Source organism: Schistocerca serialis, unplaced genomic scaffold (assembly GCF_023864345.2).
Source record: "Schistocerca serialis cubense isolate TAMUIC-IGC-003099 unplaced genomic scaffold, iqSchSeri2.2 HiC_scaffold_1260, whole genome shotgun sequence".
Taxonomy (NCBI): Eukaryota; Metazoa; Arthropoda; class Insecta; order Orthoptera; family Acrididae; genus Schistocerca; species Schistocerca serialis.
Genome location: NW_026047470.1, coordinates 1,435,476 through 1,462,262, shown reverse-complemented (window position 1 = coordinate 1,462,262; position 26,787 = coordinate 1,435,476). Strand labels below are relative to the sequence as shown.

At 43.2% G+C, this 26,787-nt stretch overlaps 1 protein-coding gene across 1 annotated transcript in view; it reads left to right on the top strand.

The window, feature by feature from the left end:
- Nucleotides 1-26,787, top strand: part of LOC126438124 (pro-neuregulin-2, membrane-bound isoform-like) — a 185,604-nt gene that overhangs the window by 43,251 nt on the left and 115,566 nt on the right. The window contains exon 3 of the mRNA XM_050090490.1: nt 6,273-6,391. Coding sequence (XP_049946447.1) covers nt 6,273-6,391 — 119 coding nt within the window. The remainder of the gene's footprint in view (nt 1-6,272; nt 6,392-26,787) is intronic.

Below are 26,787 nucleotides of genomic sequence, written 5' to 3'. Positions count from 1 at the left end.
GAAACAACGTCAAACTAAGGAAAAAGACAATGTATGGGAACCTCTAAATGAAGAAGATGTAAAAGAAGTAATAAAAGCACCGAAGAACAATAAAGCAGCAGGACCCGTTAATATACATAATGAACATACAAAAGAAGCGAAAGAGGCCCTCTAACACGTATGGATCAAACTATTCAACAAATGCCTTAAACTTGGATGAATTCCGACCCAATGGAGACAAGTTCAAGACTCGACAATAAAAGTTATCTACAACGGTAGAGGAGACCCAACGGACCCAAACAAGTACAGAGGCATAGCCCTGGAAAATACTCAGTTCAAGATTTTTTCGAAGATAATTACACAAAAATCCAAGCCTCTGTGGACAGTCATCTCCCAGAACGACAAATGGGTTTCAGATCTGGAAGATCAACACTTACGGCGGTCAGGCTTCTTCTAAACAACATCGACGAAGAGCTACAAAAGAAACAAATGTTCTACACAGTGTTCATAAACTTTACCAAAGCCTTTGACCTACTGGAAAGAGATCTCATAGTCCGAAAACTGGAAAACACAATGGGAGAATATAGCATATGGGCAAAAATAATCAAATCAGTCCTCGAATACAACTTAATCACAATATCAGACAACCTCTCTTTTTCGAACCTCATTCTACAATCGAACGGAGTCTTACAGGGTAACCCAATGAGCCATTAGCTGTACATTTTTTCCACTGAAGAAGTACTCCGAATTGGATACTATGAAGAAGATGTATACGTATAAGCATACGCTGACGAAATAGCCGTAGGTTCAACAGATATACATAAGCTGCAGAAAATCATTGAGAAAATAGACAAATGGTGCAGTGAACACAAACTACACATAAACATAACAAAGACAGAAATGGTGATTTTCACAAAAGGAGGCAAAACACCCAAGAATGCGGAAACCAACATCAGAGGACAAAAAATAAACATCTCATCAGACTTTAAGTACCTAGGGGTGACATTGTAACCAACAGCCAAATGCTTCACAAAACATACAACAGAACGTGCAGCCCAAGCAATAAGAGCAATACAGGACATCAAAAACATCCGCCTGCTCAGTCTAGAAACAGCCATGAAATTATTCAACGCAAAAATCTTGCCAATCCTGGCCTATGGGATGGAGGTCATATGGGACCACCTGACAGAAAAAAATCTAGAAACACTAGAAAAGGTAAAATCGACTTATCAAAAAAGAGCACTAGGTCTCTCAAAGACAACAAGATCTAGTGTACCTGCTAGTGAGAGAGACATTCCTAATTGAAGACATCAAACTTCGATATATGATGCCACACACCAGGGCTTCCAGAAATCAACTGAATATCATGGAGGACAAACGAGAAAAAGTATGGCCGGATTTCTATGGCGCTGAAGCAATGACGAACCGCTTATGGACAGCACCAAACTTCTAGCTGCGATATGTCGTAACTAGATTTTCTATTCACGGCTTTCATCATCTAATTTGCAAAAACAAAACTTATCACGACCCAACAACAAAATGTGTATGTAAACTGTGTAACGAAGCCTGTGAACGATATCACATAGAACTGTGTAGTAAAAGAGTGAAATCGATAAATGAATATGCAAAAATGTAAAATGTTAAGCAAAGTAACTGTATATGGCTATTTGGCTGCAATTTTATTGAATAAAAAAGAATAATTTGCCAAATGCTGCCATCCGCCATCTTTGATTTTTAAATTTCCTGCCCTCCTGAAGACGTCATACATTCAAGGTCACTGACTTGATGCTGGTTCAAGGTTACTGATGACGTCAAAGTAAAAATGTCTTGACTGCGGCCCGAAGCTAGGAGCTCTTGATCGAACTCAGGGCTGACGTGCGGTCTGCAGTCGCCATAGTATCGTACAATACTTCCAAAACGCAACACCACCTCCTCCATACTCCCCTGTTTGCACTATAAGTGATAGCAGGTGATGTTGTCCAAACATCTGTCACACCCAGACTCTTGCACCCGATCCCAGTGGTGTCGTTCTCTACACCCCCTCAAGAATCGCTCAGCATTAATTACAGAAATTAATTACAGAAATGTGCGGCTCATAAGCAGCTGCTCGACCCTTGTACCTCCCTCTTTTTAACTCGCTACGCACAGTCATTGTGCTAGCTTGACTGCTGGCAGCACTTTCGAACTCAGGAGTGATTCCTTCGACTGATTTCATGCGATGTTTTACTACCACCCTTCACAATTCTCGGCGGACCCTGTCCGTCAGTACATGGGGCTTGAGTTGTATCAGTTTATTAGTGGTTGTTCCTACGCGTTTTCGCTTCACAGTCACTTTACTATACTATATTACATTCACCAAATCAAGAGACGTACTGTAAACACGACAAGGCGAGAGGTGTACAAGGCAGGAGCGTCAGAAATTAAAAAATGAAAGTCCTGTTTTTTATAATTTGGCACCTGAACATGATAAATTGATCCGAGAACTACCTTCCGATACCTTTTTTTACGTTACATTAAAATTTATTGTCACTGAAAAAGAGAAATATTTAAGCTTTCATGAAAAGTTGTTTTTTCGCACTACTCTATATTTATCACGCCATATCTCCTAAACTGTGTGTCGCACAGCAAAATAATTTTATAATTGCCTTCAGTACTATATGTTGACGACGTCTGCAAATTTTCTGCCCAATAGGGTCAGTAACAGTGAAGTAATAAATTAAAATCTCACGTCTAATGCAGAACTTTTACCAAATCATCATCCGAAATATAGTAAGCGACAAACTTTTGCACTTCAAATTTTTTTGTGGGAGTGTAAGCGAGAAAAGTTTCAGAAAGGTTTGAATTTAATTATGTAGTTTGTTCGAATTCGATGGGTGCAACCGTTTCTCCTTTATGAGCGATGCATTGTGCGGTTCGCAGGCGCGGCGCTCAGTCAGTGTGGCCGTCTGAGATGCAGGTGTGAGCTCGTTAGTGGGTGTTGTACAGCGGCGATTTCAGGATACCTTAAGTTCATCTATTAAGACGCTTGAAAGACTAGTTGTTGATTATTAGAGTAAGTATATGTGTTTGTAGTCACGCTGAGCATTCACTGTTTATGTGCGCATCCAATAGCATCGCATGTTTCGAAAACAGCTGCAGCTACAGGTGTTGGACGTTCTTCAGCGTATCGTGTGATAAGTGAGTACAAGGCCACACACTCCTTGAAGTCTCCCAAGAAAGGAAAATTACGACAGAAACTTTCTGAAAGTGTTGATGACTTCGACAGGAATGCGATACGAAGAAAAGTACACGAATTTTTTTTTTCGTAACGAATTGCCAACAATTGACAAAGTGCTTACGGTCGTGAACGAAGATGCAGATCTGGGCAATTTTCGGAGAACTACATTTTATAAGTTATTGAGAGAAATGAATTTCAAATATGTCCGGTGTGGGCGCGATAGCATGCTAATAGACAGGGATCACATCATTTTATGGAGGCGGCGTTATCTTCGAACCATTACACGATTGAAAGATGAAGGCAGACCCATTTACTATTTGGACGAGACGTAGGTGAACGCAGGACATACCCGAAGTTACGCCTGGGTAAATGACACTATAAATTTCTCAAAACAAGCTTTTCTGTCCGGATTATCCACCGGAAGCAAGGGCCCATCAGGTAAAGGGAAACGTCTGATTATCGCAAACATTGGCAGCAAAGCAGGGTTCGTCGAAGGATGGTTCAAATGGTTCTGAGCACTATGGGACTTAAACTTCTTCGGTCATCAGTCCCCTAGAACTTAGAACTACTTAAACCTAACTAACCTAAGGACATCACACACATCCATGCCCGAGGCAGGATTCGAACCTGCGACCGTAGCGGTCGTGCGGTTACGGACTGTAGTGCCTAGAACCGCTCGGCCACCCCGGCCGGCTCGTTGAAGGATGTTTGTGGACTTTCGAATCCAAGAAAAGTGGAGATTATCGAGAGGAGATGTGCGCCGAAACCTTCGAGAAGTCATTCCAAGATGTACTTCCTCGGCTTCAGGAAAATGCAGTTATTGTTCTTGATAACGCGCCATACCATTCTTGGAGAAAAGAAAAAGTTCCCAATGGGAATTCCAATAAGCACGAAATATCAGAATGGCTAAAATCTAAAAACATCGATTTCGAAGACGGTCTGTTGAAGAAAGAACTTTTAGATATAGTTAAAAATCACAGAACAGCGCACAACGAATACACAATAAATGAAATGGCGAAGAATGCAGGGAAAACTGTTCTCAGAATTCCTCCGTAGCACTGTGAATTAAACGCCACCGAGTTAGTGTGGGTCAGAATCAAAGGCTATGTTGCAGCGAAAAACAAAACATACAAAACGCCGAAAGTTAAAGTACTGCTAGAAGAAGTAGTAAGAACAGTGACTGCAGAGGGTTGGAACAAGTGCGTCCTCCATGTCGTGGAAATTAGACTGCATTATAGAGGAGAGAGAGGAGCGGTTTGTTATAAACTTCAATGAAAACAGTTCAAGTTCGGCAGAGTGAACATTGTTTCTTCCTTTATCATTATTATTACTGGTATTGTTATTAAAGTTAACAATTAATTGTGTTTGAATGGAGCGTTTTGTTAACAACCTGAACGAAAATAAATCTGCTTCGACAGAATGAACTCAGTTTAACATTATTTTAACATTATTGTTAAATTTATTTTGTACATTGTTGTCCAGGTTTCTCATGGTCCGCTGTGACAGCTCGGTAGCCAGCCGAACGCCGCCAGCTGCAAAGCGTGCACCAAGGATTTTCCACACCCCAAAGTATCACGTGAACACCGAATGCTTTCTCTGGAAACGAGCGTAGTCGCTCACGTGACACTGTTTATGTTTCGTCTCAGCTCTCGGTGAATAGACTTCAGCAGCCAACTTGGGCAGCTTTAAAAGGGCTGAAACGTCCCAGGCGTATTTGTTACTTAGGTTACACATAGTAACTAAAGTGCGCGTCATTTATGACAGCGGCCAAGTTCAGGTTCGTTCTGCGCATCTGACGTCACAAAACACAGATAGTGAATGAACAGAGAATGACGTTGCCAGAGCTCGACTGCAGTGCAGACCACGGACGAGTGTCTTCAGTTTTAGAAACGTTCAGTCATAAATAAAGTAACTGAACAAAAGCAGTGTCTTGATAGCAGATTTTCTTTTATAGAAAGTTTGGAAAAAGCATTCTTTATACCAACTGCTTCATATTCTATTAATTAATTAAACCAAACAAGCAATAAGCCTCCTAATTCAGGTGATAGCAAGGAAAGGTGTTTGTATCATTCGCACTAACCACTTTTTCGCAATAAAGAACAGCGGTAATTGTTTATTTCCTATTGTACTTCGATGGAACGTGAGTAAGTCATAGTCATATCAGCAGTGTTTGTTGGTATTTTGCATGATATTTTTAAGTCCTCCAGGAGAATTATTGAATGTGAGCTGCGTTAGAGTAATGGTTAAAGTGCATGGCCATGAAGTGAAAGGTTCTCAGTTCAAATCTTCTACGGGGCTTAATATTCTCTTTATTTAAAAACAATATCGAAGTGTCTCACTTCATGAATTTTATTCGTTTGAAAGTAATTTTTTTGAAATTTCTAATGGCAACTATACGCTATGGACTTTTACTTCTGCAAACTCTTCAAAATTTCGTGCAATGGTTTACTACATCTAATGCTGCACAATAACTGCATTGAACTTCGAAACAAAATTAAGTCATTTATGGGGAGAAGGTATCAGTCAAGAAGATGTGTATAAATCAAATTTTTGGGCCAAATAGTATTTGTGAAATCGAATGATAAATTGTGTCAAAGCAGTCGAAACACCATGTGTCTACACAGGCGAGCAGTGCAATGATGACAAAATCGCGCACATCGCGGAATGCGGGGAGCACGTCTCTGTAGCAGCGAAAGGGTTAATGCGGCCGTGGTGGCTTTACTTCATAAACTGCGCGCTCTCCCCTAAATGTAAGTTTGCGAACTATACTATGGCACTGCTTCTCTTGGCGGGTACAACTGGCAACGCAGCAATCTCCCGCGTCTGGGCGGGCATGCGCGAACCGCCAAGATAAAGGAATTGAACTATAGTCCATGTTGACAGTCATTCAGGTCTCTCGACTGACCCATTCTGCTGTTACAGCTTCTCTCCTGACGACACGACACTCCCCGCCAAAGCGGCTTCGCCCCTCGTGACAACTAGTGGTTCATTCCACATTACATAGCGGTGTGCGGATATTTTTGATCGGCTAGTGTACACGATAAGTTGTGGTGAGCGAGGAGAGCTTGTGTTGCAGGTGGAGGTCGGTGGTGCTGATCAGCAAGGTGACGCTCCAGGACGCGGGCCGCTACGAGTGCCGAGCGGTCGTGCCCGGCACCTGCTCCGCAGCCAGCACTTCCACTGTGGTTACTGTCAGTGAGTACCTCTGCCTTTCTCAAGGGTGTGCCTGCACTTCTCACTGTCCCCAGTCCCTAAGTTTATCACCTCATATGCCGCTAACACTACCAATGTGACCACAACCAGTATGCACCAACCTGCTCCGCAGCCAGCACTTCCACTGTGGTTGCCGTCAGTGAGTACCTCTGCCTTTCTCAAGGGTGCGCCTGCACTTCTCACTGTCCCCAGTCCCTAAGCTTATCACCTCATATGCCGCTAACACTACCAATGTGACCACAACCAGTATGTACCAACCTGCTCCGCAGCCAGCACTTCCACTGTGGTTACCGTCAGTGAGTACCTCTGCCTTTCTCAAGGGTGCGCCTGCACTTCTGACCATCCCCAGTCCCTAAGCTTATCACCTCATATGCCGCTAACACTACCAATGTGACCACAACCAGTATGTACCAACCTGCTCCGCGGCTAGCACTTCCACTGTGGTTACTGTCAGTGAGTACCTCTGCCTTTCTCAAGGGTGCGCCTGCACTTCTCACTCTCCCCAGTCCCTAAGCTTATCACCTCATATGCCGCTAACACTACCAATGTCACCACAACCAGTATGTACCAACCTGCTCCGCGGCCAGCACATCCACTGTGGTTACTGTCAGTGAGTACCTCTGCCTTTCTCAAGGGTGTGCCTGCACTTCTCACCATCCCCAGTCCCTAAGCTTATCACCTCATATGCCACTACCACTACCAATATGACCACAACCAGTATGTACCAACCTGCTCCGCAGCCAGCACTTCCATTGTGGTTACCGTCAGTGAGTACCTCTGCCTTTCTCAAGGGTGCGCCTGCACTTCTGACCATCCCCAGTCCCTAAGCTTATCACCTCATATGCCGCTAACACTATTAATATGACCACAACCAGTATGTACCAGCGTATTCCATCATGTGCTTATCATATGCAGTCCTCCTTCCTTCACTCTGTACTCTGTGCATAAGCCACTTACGCTTCGTAGAAGTTCATTTCAGTCTTCTATATTCATCGATATGATGGTCAACTGTGGTCCTGAAAAGGACCAAGGTGGTGTCGCTGGAGAGCGCAGAAAAATGGTCTACATCAGGGAACATATATACCAACGACCAGCCATTGATCACAGGCACAAGGAGATTCTTATATGCAGATGACCTAGCCCTTGCTGCGCAGAGCTCATGCTTTGAAAGAGTGGAAAGAAACCTGACAACAGCACTTAGAACACTGTCAAGCTATTACAATCGGAACCAACTCAGACCAAACCCTTAGAAGACACAAGTGTATGCCTTTCATTTAAGGAACAGGGAAGCTAATCGTGAGCTACATATTGCATGGTCAGGCATCCAAATCCAGCATCATTACGCACCTAAATACTTGGGAGTCACTCTCGATAGAACTCTGAGATTCAAAGTCACTACAAGAACACCAAAATGAAAATCTCCGCTCGAAACAACCTAATTCGCAAACTAGTGGGGACACAGTGGGGATCACATCCACAAAATATTCGCTGTTCTGCAATGGCACTGTGCTTTTCTACTGCTGAATATGCTTCTCCAGTCTGGTACAGGTCATCTCATGCCAGACAAGGAGACATTGCTCTCAACGGAACCTGCAGGTTGATCACAGGTTGCTTGAGACCTACCCCAACTGATAAGCTCTGCTGCCTGGCTGGAATAGAGCCACCATGGATACGCAGAACAGTGGCTGCCAACAAAGAGAGACTGAAAGCTCGCCATTTCACCAGAGAACGCAAGGCTGGAGTTATGGAAGAAGTCGACGCCTCACCTGCAGACGCCAGAACATGAAGAACTACCACCTGGGCCGGCCGCGGTGGTCTAGCGGTTCTAGGCGCTCAGTCCGGAGCCGCGCGACTGCTACGGTCGCAGGTTCGAATCCTGCCTTGGGCATGGATGTGTGTGATGTCCTTAGGTTAGTTAGGTTTAAGTAGTTCTAAGATCTAGGGGACTGATGACCATAGATGTTAAGTCCCGTAGTGCTCAGAGCCATTTGAACAATTTGAACTACCACCTGGACACAACGAGAGCTGGCTGGTGTGGAAATCTTTAAACAGATTACGATCAGGAGTTGGACGATCCAGAGATAACCTGAAGACATGGGGCTTCATAACAGAAGATACGTCCTGTGATTGTGGGCAAGAACAAACCACAAGCCACCTGCTCCTGTGCCTTTTGTGCCCTACATCCTGCACGAAGATTGATCTCCTGCAAGCCACTCCACGCGCCTTGGAGGTTGCAAAGTACTGGACACATGTAATATAAATACAATTTGTGTATATATATATATATATATATATATATATATATATATATATATATACATATTTATTGATGTGTATGGCTACTGTAAATTTGTATGTTTCTGATTCGAGAATAATAATAATTTCAGTCTTGGTCTCCTACAGAAAATTATGTAAGGCACTTATTGCAGTATGTCAGTGGAAGATGCAAAAGAATCAACGAAACAGCGTAGAGTTTTCTTGTTTGGGGAAGCAAATAAAAGTGTCATTAATGAATGTCTTCACAGTCAACTCCAAGCATTCACCGCGGGACACAAAGATGTTGAGCATCTTTGGTCGGAATTTAAAGCTATTGTCCACCGTGTACTAGAGAAATATCTGTCTAGCAAAAATATAAGGGAGGGAAAGGATCCACCTTGGTTCAACAAACATATTAGGAAGTTGCTGAGAAAGTGAAACGTCCCCTTAGAAAAATTCATGAATTACTGTGCTGGTGAACTCCTTATAGTATTTGATTTTCAAACACCTGAGCAAAACTCAACGTACTCAGACATTTCCATCTTTACTTATTCTGATCATCACTACACTGACACACAATATTTTTAGCGCAACGCAATCTGACTTTCAATAATACCTACAAAAGAATGGGCCTGACTAACAATAACCTATACCTTTCATGAATCACTTACCTCACAAAAATCTTCGTTACTCGAACTACTGCAATAAAGCGAGCGCCAATACTGCCAGCTAAATAAAAGATTCTAACTACTGAAGGCACTAACTACTGATAGGCATAGTTAGCCAATGAAAGGTTTTGATAGAGAACAAACAATGTATTTATCTTCATAATATTCAAAAGTCATCATGTACATATTAGTGTATGATATCTAGTATTACAAATTTACTCTTTCTGATGGACACACGTCCAGAAGGTCCACTCTCAAAATTCTGCCATCTCTCTTTAATTGTTGCGTTCCTGTTTTCGCGTCCCGCGGTTGTCAGCGTCAATTTCCAATTCTTGTAACAGTCTCTGAAAACCTTCATTGTCGTCTTTGCAACGTCCTGCCAAGACTACATGTCGTAAATGTTCAGGCAATTTGATTCAGCAAATGTTGATGAGTTCTGAGGGGCTGTATGAGTTTGACATGTACTGATTCTTGTGAAACATGTCTTCAAAATATTTCACAAGACTGGAAAATTCAGATTGTTCGAAATGTTTCATCATTATGGTGCTATGTTTTACTCGGACTTGTGTAGCTTGAGACCAATATGCTGAGAGGAAGGCATGATAAAATTCTCCTTCACTGTGACAATCGTGAATGACCGATCGCATCTTACAGCTGGTTCATTCTCTAAATAGCCACACATAAATTCTTATCTGTGCTCTAATGACCAGTTGGGAGGAAAAAAATGAGAGAATTCATGAAGCCACGCCAGTGGATGAATGTCGTGGCCAGAATTCTTAAATGTTTTGAGTTTACGTGTAGTAATGAACAGCTTAAAGTCAAAGTTATCGTGTCGGCGAGTCGCAAATCGGTAATGGTCACGTCGTGTCGGCAGTTCCATCTCCAAATTCGGTACACCTTGCCAATTTCTTTCATAATTTCCGAAATGCCCTGTGTTATTATTTTGTGGCTTTTTAGTATTTCTAAGTCCCTCTTCCCGTGTTGGAGCGCGAGTCTCCTCTGAAATATGTAATTCTTGTATTACTAGTGCTAACTGATCTTGTACTTCCTGGATTTATCTGTGTTGCGTATTAATTTGATTTTGATTTTGTTTAGATTTCTTAATTTGGACAAACTCTTCTGTGTCAGTGAAGGCTACGGGTCTTGTGTTATTCAGATCATCATCTATCTTAGTAGATAAGTTAGTGAACTGATCCGAAAGTTCGGCTACTTTCTCCGATAATGAATTGATTTCTTCAGTGTGTTTTTCTGAACCAAGTTTCAGAGTGTCCATTTGTGTTGAAACCGTATCAACTGCGTCCTTTAAGTTTTCCTGAGTTTTTGCAAGTTGCATAGCCGAATCTGTAGATGCAACTGAGTCAATTTTGGCTTGCAAGGTGTCGTGATTTTCATGAGCAATAGTTAGCAGTTCCTTTATGGCTGCTTCGTGATTATTTAATGCATTTTCATGACGCGAAAAAATTTGTGTTTTTACATCATTACAGACTTTTTGACATTTCGATTCGATTTTAAATTGTTTGTTCTCTATCAAAATCTTTCATTTGGGAACTGTGCCTATCAATAGTTAGTGCCTTCAGTAGTTAGAATGTTTTATTTAGCTGGCAGTATTGGCGCTCGCTGTATTGCAGTAGTTCGACTAACGAAGATTTTTGTGAGGTAAGTGATTCATGAAAGGTATAGGTTATTGTTAGTCAGGGCCATTCTTTTGTAGGTATTATTGAAAGTCAGGTTGCGTTGCGCTGAAAATATTGTGTGTCAGTTTAGTGTTGATCAGAATAAGTAAAGAGAGAAATGTTTGAGTACGTTGAGTTTTGCTCAGCTGTTTGAAAATCAAATAACATAATTCATGAATTTTTCTAAGGGGACGTTTCAAAAGCAGAGAATTTTGCACAGTCGTTTTAAAAGTGTTCACTGCCCCGCTGACAAACAGAAATTATGCGACATGAAAACAGCTGTCAAAAGGTCGATGAGAGACTCTTTTAACGAATTTGAAAACAATATTTTATCTGCAGATTCTAAAAATAACCCCAAAAAATTTCGGTCGTACGTAAAATCTATGAACGCTACAAATAATTCAATACCTTCTGTTGCTGACACTACGGGTAATGTAATGGATGATGATAAACAGAAGGCCGAAATTCTAAACCCAGTTTTCAAAAACTTGTTTACGGTAGAGGACTGCATCACCATTCCCCGTTTCAGTTATCAAACAAACGCAAAGATGGCTAACATAGTGTTTAGTGTATCTGGGATTGTAAAACAGTTAAGATTCTTAGAGGCCAGGAAGGCATCTATGCCAGACGGCATCCCCGTAAGATTCTATGTTGACTATGTGTTTAGTGTACGATTTTTGTCCATCACCTATCAGAGATCATTGGAACAGCAGAAAGTTCCACGGGACTGGAAGAAGGCCCAGGTCATAGCAATCTATAAAAAGGGTAGAAAATCGGATGCATATAATTACCGACCAATTTCACTGACATCGATTTGTTGTAGAATCGTGGAACATATTTTGTGTTCACACATAATGACCTTTCTAGTCTGTGAGAAGCTCATCTGCAGAAACCAGCACGGTTTTAGGAAACAGCGGTCATGCGAGACACAGCTGGCCCTCTTTGTGCATGATACACAACAGGCTCTAGATACCGGCTCCCACATTGATGCCATGTTCCTCGACTTTCGAAAGGCATTCGACTCAGTTCCGCTCTGTCACTTGCTCCAAAAAGTCCGCGCTTACGGTCTGTCCGATGGCATATACGGTTGGATCGAAAGTTTTCTAACAGGCAGAGAGCAGTATGTCGTCCTGAAAAGGGAGACTTCAGCAGAAACAAGCTTAACATCAAGTGTGCCCCAAGGCAGCGTAATAGGTCCGCTGCTTTTTACGATTCAGATAAACGATGTGGTTAATGGTATTGACAGCGGCATTAGACTGTTTGCCGATGATGCTGTAGTCTACAGGAAAGTAGCATCACACGAAAATTGTGTACAAATCAATGAGGATTTGCAGAAAATAAATGTGTGGTGTAATTACTGGCAGTTATCTCTCAATATTAGTAAGTGTAACAAAAACCAAAATCCCCATTAATATGTGAATACAAAGTAAATGCCCAGTCTTTTTAAGCGGTAACATCCGTCAAGTATCTGGGTGTGACTATTCGAAATGATCTGAAATGGAATGATCAGATTACACAAGTAGGGGGTAAGGTGAACTCTAGATTGCGGTTTATTGGTAGAATCCTGAAGTGATGCAGTCCTACAACAAAGGAGATCGCTTGCAATACTTTAGTTCGTCAAATCTTAGAGTATTGTTCGTCTGTATGGGACCCTTACCAGTTGGGTCCGAGTCGAGAGATTGAGGAGGTCCAAAGACGAACGGCAAGATTCGTGACTGGTCCATTTAGCCATCGTGAGAGCGTTACAAATCTCATAGAAAGTTTGAAGTGGGACACACTTGCAGATAGACGATGCGCTAAACGGAAGGGGCTGCTCACTAAATTCCAAAATCCGATCTTCGCCGAGGATGTAGAGCATATATTACCACCAACTTTCAAATCGCACAGTGATCACCATTCAAAGATAAGGGAAATTAGAGCTCGTACTGAGATGTTCAGACAGTCGTTTTTCCCTCGCGCGATCCTCGAGTGGAAAAAAAAAATGGCTCTGAGCACTATGAGATTTAATTTTGTATCCCGCCTGGGAGGCGGCGCGTGGATAGGAACGGGAAAAGGTAATACAAGTCGGTACTGCAAGAACGTGTTTTTTTTTTTTTTTTTTTTTTTTTTTGTCATCGGTCTACTGACTGGTTTGATGCGACCCGCCACGAATTCCTTTCTGTGCTAACCTCTTCATCTCAGAGTAGCACTTGCAACCTACGTCCTCAATTATTTGCTTGACGTATTCCAATCTCTGTCTTCCTCTACAGTTTTTGCCCTCTACAGCTTCCTCTAGTACCATGGGAGTCATTCCCTCATGTTTTAGCAGATGTCCTATCCCTTCTCGTTATCAGTGTTTTCCACATATTCCTTTCCTCTCCGATTCTGCGTAGAACCTCCTCATTCCTTACCTTCTCAGTCCACCTACTTTTCAACATTCGTCTATAGCACCACATCTCAAATGCTTCGATTCTCTTCTGTTCCGGTTTTCCCACAGTCCATGTTTCACTACCATACAGTGCTGTACTCCAGACGTACATCCTCAGAAATTTCTTCCTCAAATTAAGGCCGGTATTTGATATTAGTAGACTTCTCTTGGCCAGAAATGCCTTTTTTGCCACAGCGAGTCTGCTTTTGATGTCCTCCTTGCTCCGTCCGTCATTGGTTATTTTACTGCCTAGGTAGTAGAATTCCTTAACTTCATTGACTTCGTGACCATCAATCCTGATGTTAAGTTTCTTGCTGTTCTCATTTCTACTACTTCTCATTACCTTCGTCTTTCTCCGATTTACGCTCAAACCATACTGTGTACTCATTAGACTGTTCATTCCGTTCAGCAGATCATTTAATTCTTCTTCACTTTCACTCAGGATAGTAATGTCATCAGCGAATCGTATCATTGATATCCTTTCACCTTGTATTTTAATTCCACTCCTGAACCTTTCTTTTATTTCCATCATTGCTTCCTCGATGTACAGATTGAAGAGTAGGGGCGAAACGTGGTTGATTAATGCAAAAACAAGGCGAGAAACGATTACATAACTTTGTACGTAGGTGCGATGCTGAAGCGAAGTGTCCTGGCTGGCTGCACCTGATCAAATGGGGTGAAGCAGTCGCGGAGCTCGTAGACCTCGACAGCACCGGCTAGAGGACGCTGTCGTCAGTGTCTCTCGTAGTGCCACCTTGAGAAACTATTCCGTGGCGTCGTTGCTATCGATGCACTGTGGGAGTTAACATCTGAGGTCGTCAGTCCCCTAGAACTTAGAACTACCTAAACGTAATTAAACTAAGGAAATCACACACATCCACGCCCGAGGCAGGATTCGTACCTGCGACCGTGGCGGTCGCGCGGTTCCAGACTGAAAGGCCCAGAACCGCTCGGCCACACCAGCTGTCCCGCGAGTGGAACAGAGGGGGGGTGGGAGGGGGGGTGGGAGGGGAATATGACTTCGGCGCGAAGAACAGTGCCCTCCGCCACACAGCGCTTGGTGGCTAGCGGAGTATATATGTAATGTAGACAGTAGCGTAGTTCTAAATTATACATCAGAAAAATCAGCTGACTAAAATGTTCTCGGTTTTCAAGCCACTTCAAATACCGACTTCGACTTCAGGAGTTAAAACTTCTACCTGCCGGGATAGACAGGATATTCGCTTTATACAGGGCCAACCCAAACCCCACCGACAAAATTTTTGAGGCTGTCCAAGTTATTTCCCGGGTATTTTGGTATAAGGGACCCTTTGTAACAGGTTGCTCATAACAGAATAATTGCATTTCATTTGATTTATTACCTTTATTAATCTTTGTATTGCGATGAAAATATTTGCACAACTATGCAATTGCCGACATATGCGTTGTGTGGCTTGTTTTGAAACAAGTTTGCTCCATTTACCCACGGTACTTGATGTTGACAACAATAATACATTCACGAAAACGTCATGTAAACCAGTCACAAACTTCATGAAGCCACATGATGAAGCCACATGACCAACAACTAGCATTTCGAGATCAACTCTTGTTTAGTGGCGTACCAGTCTCAAACGATAAAAAACCGTGGGCAAACCAATTGTCTGGTATGCCAGCGGAGCTCCACAGAGGACAAACTGAAACTACTGAGCACCGAGGAGAACAGCTCGCTACACACTGTGGGACAGGAAAAGATCTGATTACATCCTTAACGATGTCAAAGTAAAACCCATTATCAACGCAGTGCAGGACATGTTGGAAAGACCATGTATTACGGATGAAGACCAGCCAGATACCCCGAAAAATCCTCAAACAGCAACCAGAGGTAGAAGAGATGCAAGAGGATCAATGAGGAGATGGAATGAGACCGTAACAGCTCACTAGATTTAACAACAGATGGAATGTGGTGTGCGTACTGTAATACCTTCGGTACACACACCATCAGATTATTTGACTTGTCGCTCCAGCAAAGTAGGCGAGTGTCAGCAATATGTCTCGTTGTCTTATTGTGGCGTGTTTATCTTCTGCCGTTAGGTCAGACGATAGAAATGCCACTTGCACGCTTAGAGTAGCAGATTGACTGTGACCAACTTTAAACAGAACTTGATTAATTTTCACACACATTTATTAAAATAATAATAATCATAAACCTTACTTAACTTGATTCTGGATGCTATTTACAATTGACAATCTGAAGTTCCTTTGGTCTTGGTACGTTAATCTTATTCTCACATATCTCTGATACTTGACAAAGTCTCTATACATTTCTCTTCATGGCTATGTACAGGAATATGAAATCTTATTAGGCGCAGACTGAAACTTGACTAGAGACTAATGCAGACTGACATCGGAGGTCTGTACACTCGTTATAACACCTCGAGCGTTCAGGTATCACTGCGCGAGTGTGACCCGCAAGGAGAAAAGGTTCTACATTAGCAGCAATTTCATTGGCAGCGTTACATATTATTACGTGGTTCGGCGGAAGCAGAATTTGGTCCGTCTCTAAGACAGTGCCATCTCGTAGTGCGGAGACGGACGAGCGCTGCGCCTGCGCTGTTGTGCTTAGTGGGGCGCGCTCTAGTGGGAAAGTCATGTACGCGCTGACTTCGTGGAACTATGTACACAACATGGAAGAAGCAGAAAAACTACACAACAGTGTGGATTTAGGAACGGAAGAATTATGAAAAGGGCCCACGAAAGGTTCTGTAGCATAAATGAGAAATAAAATCAGTAACGATGAAAAGACAAGAACGTAAACCATATGGAAAAGTACAGAGGTGGACAAAAATATGAAATACCAAAAACACAACCCACTGCCATGTCTAATAGGATGTATAATAACCGTTCAAAATAGCTTCCGGTCAATGAATAAATACAGGTCCTGTATGGTTTGAAAGGGAATATTACACGATTCCTTCTGCAAAATAGTGGCAAGTTCAGGTAATGACGACACAGGTCGGTAGCGATCATGCACCCTTATCTCCAAAGCAGACCACAAAGGTTCAATAATATTGAGATCTGGTGACTTTAGTAGCCAGGGGAGATTCGACAGTTCATCCTCGTGCCCGCAAAACCAGCCCGAACGATAAGAGCCGTGTGAAAAGAGGTCCTGTCATCTTGGGACACAGCACCACCACTGGGAAACAAACAATGTAACACGGGACGCACCTGATCGGCCAAGCTGGTCACACATCCTTTGTCAGTAATGCGACCTTGCAGAGTAACCGTAGGGCCCAAATCATCACCACCAAATCCCTGTCACCCTTCACTCTCGGCAGCAAACAGTCTGTATCGTTGGCTTGGGATAACGTACACCAGACGCAAACAGCCAGATGTTGGAAACTGTGCAACAAAACTCATCCTACCCAATGAGTTTCTTCCGCTGCTCCACAGTCAGGTTTCAGAGCTTCGGCGCCACGTTGTCCTGTTTCGGGCATTTGTATCACTCATGTGTGGGTTTGGAATTCCAGCTCACTCTGCAATTCTACATCTACATCTACATTTATACTCAGCAAGCCACCCAACGGTGTGTGGCGGAGGGCACTTTACGTGCCACTGTCATTACCTCCCTTTCCAGTTCCAGTCGCATGTTGTTCACGGGAAGAACGACTGCCGGAAGGCCTCCGTGCGCACTCGAATCTGTCTAATTTTAAATTCGAGATCTCCTCGTGAGGTTTAAGTAGGGTGAAGCAATATATTCGATACCTCATCCAGAAACGCAACCTCTCGAAACCTGTACAGTAAGCTACACCGTGATGCAGAGCGCCTCTCTTGCAGAATCTGCCACTTGAGTTCGCTAAACATCTCCGTAACGCTATCACGCTAACCAAATAACCCTGTGACGAAACGTGCCACTCTTCTTTGGATCTTCTCTATCTCCTCTGTCAACCCGACCTGGTACGCATCCCACACTGATGAGCAATACTCAAGTATAGGTCGAACGAGTGTTTTGTAAGCCACCTCCTTTGTTGATGGACTACATTTTCTAAGGATTCTCCCAATGAATCTCAACCTGACACCCGCCTTACCAACAATTAATTTTATATGATCATTCCACTTCAAATCGTTCCGTACGCATACTCCCAGATATTTTACAGAAGTAACTGCTACCAGTGTTTGTTCCGCTATCATACAGTCACACAATAAAGAATCCTTCTTTCTATGTATTCGTAATAAATTACATCTGCCTTTGTTAAGGGTCAGTTGCCACTCCCTGCACCAAGTGCCTATCCGCTGCAGATCTTCCTGCATTTCGCTGCAATTTTCTAATGCTGCAACTTCTCTGTATACTACAGCATCATCTGGGAAAAGCCGCATGGAACTTCCAACACTATCTACTAGGTCATTTATATATATTGTGAAAAGCAATGGTCCCATAACACTCCCCTGCGGCACACCAGAGATTACTTTAACGTCTGTAGACGTCTCTCTCTTGAGAACAATATGCTGTGTTCTGTTTGCTAAAAACTCTTCAATCCAGCCACACAGCTGGTCTGATATTCCGTAGGCTCTTACTTTGTTTATCTGACGACAGCGCGGAACTGTATCGAACGCCTTCCGGAAGTCAAGGAAAATGGCATCTACCTGGGAGCCTGTATCTAATATTTTCTGGTCTCATGAACAAATAAAGCGAGTTGGGTCTCACACGATCACTGTTTCCGGAATCCATGTTGATTCCTACAGAGTAGATTCTGGGTTTCCAGGAATGACATGCTACGCGAGCAAAAAACATGTTATAAAATTCTACAACAGATCGATGTCAGAGATATAGGCCTAGAGTTTTGCGCATCTGCTCGAGGACCCTTCTTGAAAACCGGAACTACCTGTGCCCTTTTCCAATCATGTGGAACCTTCCGTTCCTCTAGAGGATTGCGGTACACGGCTGTTAGAAGGGGGGCAAGTTCTTTCGCGTACTCTGTGTAGAATCCGCCGATTATGTGCATCCTCCGAGTTGTTTTGGCCCTGGCGATCGAGACGTTCAGATCTGCAGTGACCTTTGCAGTTGTCGTCCTTTTATTTTTCGTCATATTCTACTCAATGACCGTCTGTCACTACCACTCCACACACACTTTTTGTCCCAGTCCTGACTTAGCGGATGATGTTTCCCGCTTTCTCTGTATGCGGTATAAATCTTCGACATGGTGTCTCTTCAAACATCAAACACTTCGACTACCTTGGTTACAGAACCACCCACGTTAAGAGCACCAAACATTTGCCCACGTTCGAATTCACATAGCTCCGACATAATGCACTCACAAGTACACAGAATACTTGTAACGTCCCCTTAGAAAAATTAGTGAATTACTGTGCTGATAAACCTCTTACATTATTTAATTTTCAAACAGATGAGCAGAACTGAACGTACTTAGACATTTCGCTCTTTACCTATTCTGATCAACGCTAAACTGATACACAATATTTTTAGCGCAACGCAATCTGACTTTCAATAATCCTTACAAAAGAAAGGCCCTGACTAACATTAACCTATACGTTTCACAAATCACTTACCTCACAAAAATCTTCGTTACTCGAACTACTGCAATACAGCGAGCGCCACTACCGCCAGCTAAATAAAAGATTCTAACTGCTGAAGGCACTAACTACTGATAGGTATAGTTAGCAAATGAAAGATTTTGATAGAGAACAAGCAATGTATTTACCTTAATAGTGTTCCAAAAATCATAATATATGTATATCAGTCCATGATATCCAATATTACAAATTTACTCTTTCTGATGGACACACGTCCAGATCGTCCGCTCTCAAAATTCCGCCATCTTTCTCCCCACATCTACCACTGCTGGCGGCTCACCTCCAACTGCGCAACGCTACGCGCTGTTAACATCTAACTGCCCAACACTACAATAGCAATACTGCAAAAATGCAGACCAGCCACAGACCTCACACAGCACAGTCAGTGATTTTCATATAGAGCGCTACGTGGCGTTACCAACATAAAAACCTAAACAGCCTACTTACACACTGTTTCGAACAGGAGTGACACATGCAACGCATTCAGAGTGTTGTACAGACGCCGTTCATGGCCAAATACGACGGCACCACTTGCAGGCTTGACTTGCAACTGAGTTTATTTTTAAGCATGCATTTCTCAACGTGTTTCCATAGTACGGTCCAACCCCTGTAGTACAGTATCACAGAACGTAAGAATGTAAAGAATTAAAAGGAAAAAGAATGTGACTGATCCATATGAGTAAAGGAAACCGGGAATGGAGCTAAGGATCTTATTCGGTAGATAAACAATAATGAAGGAACCTGCATATAAAATTTTCACATCGATTGAACTAGAAGTTATGGATTCACAGACGCTGGACTGTAAGAAAATGTCGTGCACATTCTGAGTATAAAATTTCTTAATTTGCACTCGTGCCTTCAATTTAGTTTACGCAGACGTGGCGGTCTGTCGTCAATGATATGTAGATTTGCGAGGATTGAGTGTTTATTTCAAATATGCATCATCAAATAAAAGGCAGAGAAGGTATCACCATGAATGTCGGATAGATTGCGTCACACAGTGAATGTGTTTATGGGCGTCACTGCGAGTGTTTTCCCCGCTGGGGTGGACATAATACGATATCACAGTAAAGGCACTGCTCGTATACAAAGCAAATGGCTGAAATGAGATTTGCGGAACATTTGGAACAAGCGACGCTACTTATTGGTAAGTTTGCATTGGAGGTTTTCTATGCTTCCTCTATGTACAGAACACAAAGCAATACTGCTCATGAATTCCGTACATACTGTGAACAGGACAGTCTGATGTTCTTATGAGTGTAAAGCGGTAAAAGCCTGCGAAAAGAAGGCAGGAAAATTAATGGAAGGCAGATGACTGACATGACATACAACGCTGTTGCTTAATGGACAAGATTCGGGCTCACCGAGAATCGGCCCAGATTTGTGACTGGGTTCGAGTCAGGGTGTCAGGCAGATACTAACACGTTGTTTTTAGCGGGACGAAGTCGAAGAAAGCAAAGTAACCTCGGGAAAGCACCAGGAGCGTGATACAATACTGTAAACGCAAATGAATATTACATATGGAATGTCAATGAATTACAAACATCACTGATAGAATCAACGAGGAGAGTTGAAAATGTGTGCCCGATCAGGATTCGAACCCGGGATCTCCTGCTCACTCGGCTGGCGTTCTAACGCCTAAGCCACCGAGGAAAAAGGAATTAGCGCCGCTGCGCAGGCTTACCCCAAGCACGCCCCCTAGCATACTCGGATTCTCAACTCACTCCACACACCACGAAAGAAGTGCTCCCCGCCCATTAATCTCAATGCTCGTGGCAAGGCCTACTCCGGCATGATTTCGAGCGAATGTGTGCACCCGCACAGAAATGATCCTTGGCTTGCGATCTCCGTGACTATATGTGTATGGTGTCCGTTTCTTCGGACATGTCCAAAAGAAGACACCATGGAGGATGGTGACAGCCCTGAAGAATGAAATGTCAATGAATTACAAGCATCAGCTGCGTACGGGACGTTGATAAATCAGCAGGGAGAGTTGAAAACGTTTGCTCGACCAGGATTCGAATCCGGGATTTCCTGCTTTCTAGGCAGGCGCTCTAATCCTTTTTTTGTTTTGTTTTCATTTTGCTCGTCATTGTTCGTTGTATTTGGTCGTAGCGGACGTCACATGACATCCGTTGAAGTTCGTTATTGATCCTTTCTCTCAGTTTTTTATTCCAGAGCCCAGCCAGTTCTCGGACGGAACACGCTGAGCTACCGTGCCGGCATACTGTGCATATATTGGAGACGAGTTCCATTACTGTAGTATTACACTATTGGCGATAAGTCATAGTAAACAATAACAACTGTAAAATATATAGGAGGTGCCATCCACTGCAGCCTAGGATGGAATGACCAATTAAAACCAGCTGCAGCAAGAGTATATGCCAAACTGAGAGTCATTGGGAGAATCTTGAGGAAATTTAATTCATCTTCGACAGAAGAGACTTACAGAACAGTCTTTCAATTGATTCTTGGCTATTGGTCGTCAGTCTGGAACCCTTACCGATATGGATTAGTAAAGGCGATAAAAAATGATCCAAAGAAGAGCGGCACGTCTCTTCACGGCAGGAGAGCATTACGGTAATGCTCATCAAAACCCAAAGACAGATGCTGCAATAAGGGACGTAGTACATCACACAGAGGTTAACTGTTAAAATTTCGAGGGCTTAAGGCCCAGTAAGAACCCAGCAACATGTTACTTCTTCTCACATACATCTAGCGAAATTACCACGATGAAAAAATCAGAGTAATTTGCGAAGGGAACGGGTAAGGAGAAATATGACAGTGGGTACCCTCCACCACAAACTTAACGTGGCTTGCTAAGCGTAGATGTAGATGTTGATGTAGGAGGTCAGGCGATGGGACAACAATAGTCTCCGCTGAGTGACGTAAGACAAGCCAAGCAGCGGCAAGCAACGTCAGAGGTTTGTTCTGTCTCAATGAGTCAACGGAGAAGCTCGCTTATAACAGAGCCTGTGCCTGCGACAGAGAGGCATGGGATCTGCTGTTATTAAGGTTGCTGGCGACGTAGTAATACGAAAAAATGAAGTTGTTAACGCCGTGTAGGGTGGGATGCGCAATAAAATAATATTGTATTAAAATCATTGCCATCTTAAGAGAGGCACATTTAACAGTAGGTACAGAAGTAATCAACAGTGTGAATGAATGTAACTGTAGGGAGCCTAATCTCTCTTATCTTATTCACATGATCTCAGCGTGCAATACGAGTATACGATAGTAGCAGCAGAACTGTCGCACATTATTTGCCGAATATCGTTTTTCTATGTCCATCGAAAAGTGTTTCGCAAAAGACACCTTTCGTAGGGAGATTTCCGCTTACGTTACCGACCATCTTTGTTAAAATTCACTGGGTGTTGTGTGATGTCCTTAGGTTAGTTAGGTTTAAGTAGTTCTAAGTTATAGGGGACTGATGACCATAGATGTTAAGTCCCATAGTGCTCAGAGCCATTTGAACCAATTTTTTTTGTTAAAATTCATTACGCTCGCACTGCGCTTCCTAGAAATAGATCCAACCAAACTAAGTATTCCATTCGCCTTCTTTTCTACTAACGTTAAGCGTTTGTCCCACTTCTAAATATTACCCCTGACTACTTCAAAACATATACAATTACTTTGCTCCAACCTTTTGAAATGCGTCGAAGAAAACGATCTATTAGCACACAACCAGCATGGATTCAGAAAATACCGTTCTTGTGAAACGCAAATGATTTTTTTTTTTTTTTTTTCAGACGAATGCTGTCAACAGGGGATCTCATGTTGATTTTATCTTTCTAGATTTCCAGAAGGCTTTTCGCATCCGTCTTTACAAGTGGCTACTAATCAAATTGCTTGTCTATGGAGTATAGTTTCAGTTGTACGACTGGATTCGTGATTTTCTGGCAGAAAGTAATTGATGGGAAGTTATGTAGCGAAGCAGAAATGATATATGGGATTTCCCTGGGACCTCTGCTGTTTTCAATCTTCATAAACGGTTTAGGAGAGATTCTAAACAGCCAATGTTGACTGTTTTCTGGTGATGCTGTCAAAAATGATTTAGACAAGGTATCTGCGTATTGTGAAAAATGGCAAATGACGAAAGTTAGTACAAAGTGTGAGGTGCGTCACACAAGTACTAAAAAATTCCATTAATTCTCCGCCACGAAATAAATCTCACAAATTTAAAGATTTTAGATTGAAGTAAATAATAAGAACAACTTTAATTGGAACCATCACAAAGAAAATAATGTGCGGAAGAGAAAACAAAAACTTTGTTTTGTTGGCAGACAGAAGATGTAAAAATCTACCTATACACTACGGTTGTTCATACTTTTCTGGAATATTTCTTCGTGGCATAGTATCCCTACGGGACAGGGCTGACAGAGAACATCGAAAGAGTTTAAATAAGGGTACCTCGTTTCGCATTATCGCTAAACAGGCGACAGAGTGTTACTACTGTAATAAGCAAGTTGGGGTGGCAATCTTTAATAGAGAGGCGTTTTTCGTTCCGGTGAAATCGTTTCACGACACTTCAATCATCAATTTTTCCTCAGAATACCAAAATATTACAGTGACTCCCACGTACATAGCGATAAATTTTTATTTAGTAAGAGATAGATAGATAGAGAAAGAGAGAGAAAGAGAGAGCAGAGTTTGCACGGGAGGATTTAATCAGACCCTTTATTTTTGCTATAAGTACGAGAGTTAATCGGAAAGTAAGGAACGGTCAGTCGCGAAATGGAAACCACAGTGAAAATCCGATGTGTTTGGCAGTGTCTCTAGTATTCCCGTCGATCGCGTTACGTCGTTCTTTCTAGTTCTGAGCACACAGGCAGCACATAAAGATACCTAGAACAATAGTGTCTCCCGCCAAGTACGAAATCCTGGTGAGAAATTTCGCCTGAATCTATGAAGTCAACATTACATAACTCTCGTGCGTTTTTTCTTCAAGAAAATTCTGCCTCATTCTGCAGGGGTAATGATGATGATTCTGCATCGTTTTTAATTGGAAATGTTTGATTACCAACAATACAGCCCGTAATTGTCTCCCTCTGAGTTTCGTCTCTCCTCACATGAACCGCTGGCTATGTAGACATTTTGGTACAGACAATGAGCTGTAGGCCAGCGTAGCGAACTGGCGGAAAGCACTGGCGGCTGCCTTCTATAAAGAAGGAATTGGAAAGTTGGTACAATGCTACGACAAACGTCTAAGTCGAATCGTCGACTGTGGAGATAAGTAGCTGGAAGTTGTAGCTAACTATCGCAAATAAAACAGTTTTGATTTTCACTGTGGTTTCTATTGCGCGATCTGTCGTTCCTTACTTTTCGAAAAGCCCTCGTATTATCTTGCATTTCTTCACATTTAAAGAGAGCCTTCACTCATTACACCTAATGGAAATTCTGACCAAATTCTTGTGCATATCCATACACGACCAACGTCGATATTTTCCTCTAGAGCCGGCCGCTGTGGCCGAGTGGTTCTAGGCGCTTCAGTCCGGAACCGCGCTGCTGCTACGGTCGCGGGTTCGATTCCTGCCTCGGGCATGGATGTGTGATGTCCTTAGGGTAGTTAGGTTTAAGTACACTACTGGCCATTAAAATTGCTACACCACGAAGATGACGTGCTACAGACGCGAAATTTAAACGACAGGAAGAAGATGCTGTGATATGCAAATGGTTAGCTTTTCAGAGCATTCACACAAGGTTGGTGCCGGTGGCGACACCTACAACACGCTGATATGAGGAAAGTTTCCAACAGATTTCTCATACACAAACAGCAGTTGACGGGCGTTGCCTGGTGAAACGGTGTTGTGATGCCTCGTGTAAGGAGGAGAAATGCGTACCATCACGTTTCCGACTTCGATAAAGATCGGATTGTAGCCTATCGCGATTGCGGTCTATGTATCACAACATTGTTGCTCACGTTGGTCGAGATCCAATGACTGTTAGCAGAATATGGAATGGGTGGGTTCAGGAGGGTAATACGGAACGCCGTGCTGGATCCCAACGGCCTCATATCACTAACAGTCGAGATGACAGGCATCTTATCCGCATGGCTGTTACGGATCGTGCAGCCACATCTCGATCCCTGAGACAACAGATGGGGACGTTTGCAACACAACAACCATCTGCACGAATAGTTCGACGACGTTTGCAGCAGGATGGACTATCAGCTCGGAGACCATGGCTGTGGTTATTCTTGACGCTGCATCACAGACAGGAGCGTCTGTGATGGTGTACTCAACGACGAACCTGGGTGCACGAATGGCAAAAAAATTTTTCTGATGAATCCACGTTCTATTTACAGCATCATGGTGGACGCATCCGTGTTTGGCGACATCGCGGTGAACGCACATTGGAAGCGTGTATTCGTATCACCTGGCGTGATGGTGTGGGGTGCCGTTGGTGACACATCTCGTTCATCTCTTGTTCGCATTGACGGCACTTTGAACAGTGGACGTTACATTTCAGATGTGTTACGACCCGTGGCTCTACCCTTCAGTCGATCCCTGCGAAACCCTACATTTCAGCAGGATAATGCACGACCGCTTGTTGCCGGTCCTGTACGGGCCTTTCTGGATACAGAAAATGTTCGACTGCTGCCCTGGCCTCACATTTTCCAGATCTCTCACCAACTGAAAACGTCTGGTCAGTAGTGGCCGAGCAACTGGCTCGTCACAATACGCCAGTCACTACTCTTGATGAACTGTGGTATCGTGTAGAAGCTGCATGGGCAGCTGTACCTCTACACGCCATCCAAGCTCCGTTTGACTCAATGCCCAGGCGTATCAAGCCCATTATTACGGCCAGAGGTGGTTGTTCTGGGTACTGATTTCTCAGGATCTATGCACCCATATTTCTTGAAAATGTAATCACATGTCAGTTCTAGTATTATATATTTGTCCAATGAATACCCGTTTATCATCTGCATTTCTTCTTGGTGTAGCAGCTATAATGGGTAGTAGTAGTGTTCTAAGTCTATGGGACTGATGACCTCAGATGTTGAGTCCCATAGTGCTTAGAGCCATTTGAACTATTTTTTCCCCTCTGGACAACAGTATTAGCAAACAGTCTGGTAGACGACTTCTGGGATAGTCAGCAGCTCTGCGTGTATTGAGAGCATCGCTCTCTCGAACCTCTGGCGAACAACGGCAGGCTCACGTCGAGATAGGGCGTAGTCGCTGCGCAGTCGCCGCCCGCCGCCGCACACAGGCCATAGCTCAGCTAAATTGAGCCGCAATTGGCGCCTTCATTGAAAGGTCCGCGCGACGAGCGACGACTGACGCAACCGGAGTAAGGCAAGTTCACGGCCCGAAATAAGAGCGCGTCGCGAGGCAGCGGGGCGCTCCTCTCTTCCCAGACAATTCGGTGCCGTGGCGCACCTGTCCGTCGGCGATTAGTGTGCTGCACGAGGCTGTGGTTTAGAGACCTTGCCACTCCGCTGGAGGCTACGGTATTCCCTTAGGCTGTATATGACAAACTCCTCTGTAGAAATCAACATGGGGCCCGAAAACAACGATCGTGTGAAACGGAGCACGCTCTGTTCGTCCACGAGATCCAGAAAGCAATAAATCAGGCGCCCAGGTCGATGCTGTGTTCTTTGACTCGCGCTTAGCGAACAAAATACGGAATATCACACCAGCTGTGTTTACTATTAAAAACAGTCTTGATCACGATTTAATTATCAAAGTGACCGGCTTCGACCATTTCTGTGATCATCTTCAGACCTACAAGTTGTATACAAAGCTTTAATTAGAGGGCTACATAGATTAAAGAAAATACATGAAGTTATAAAGCTATAAAATGATG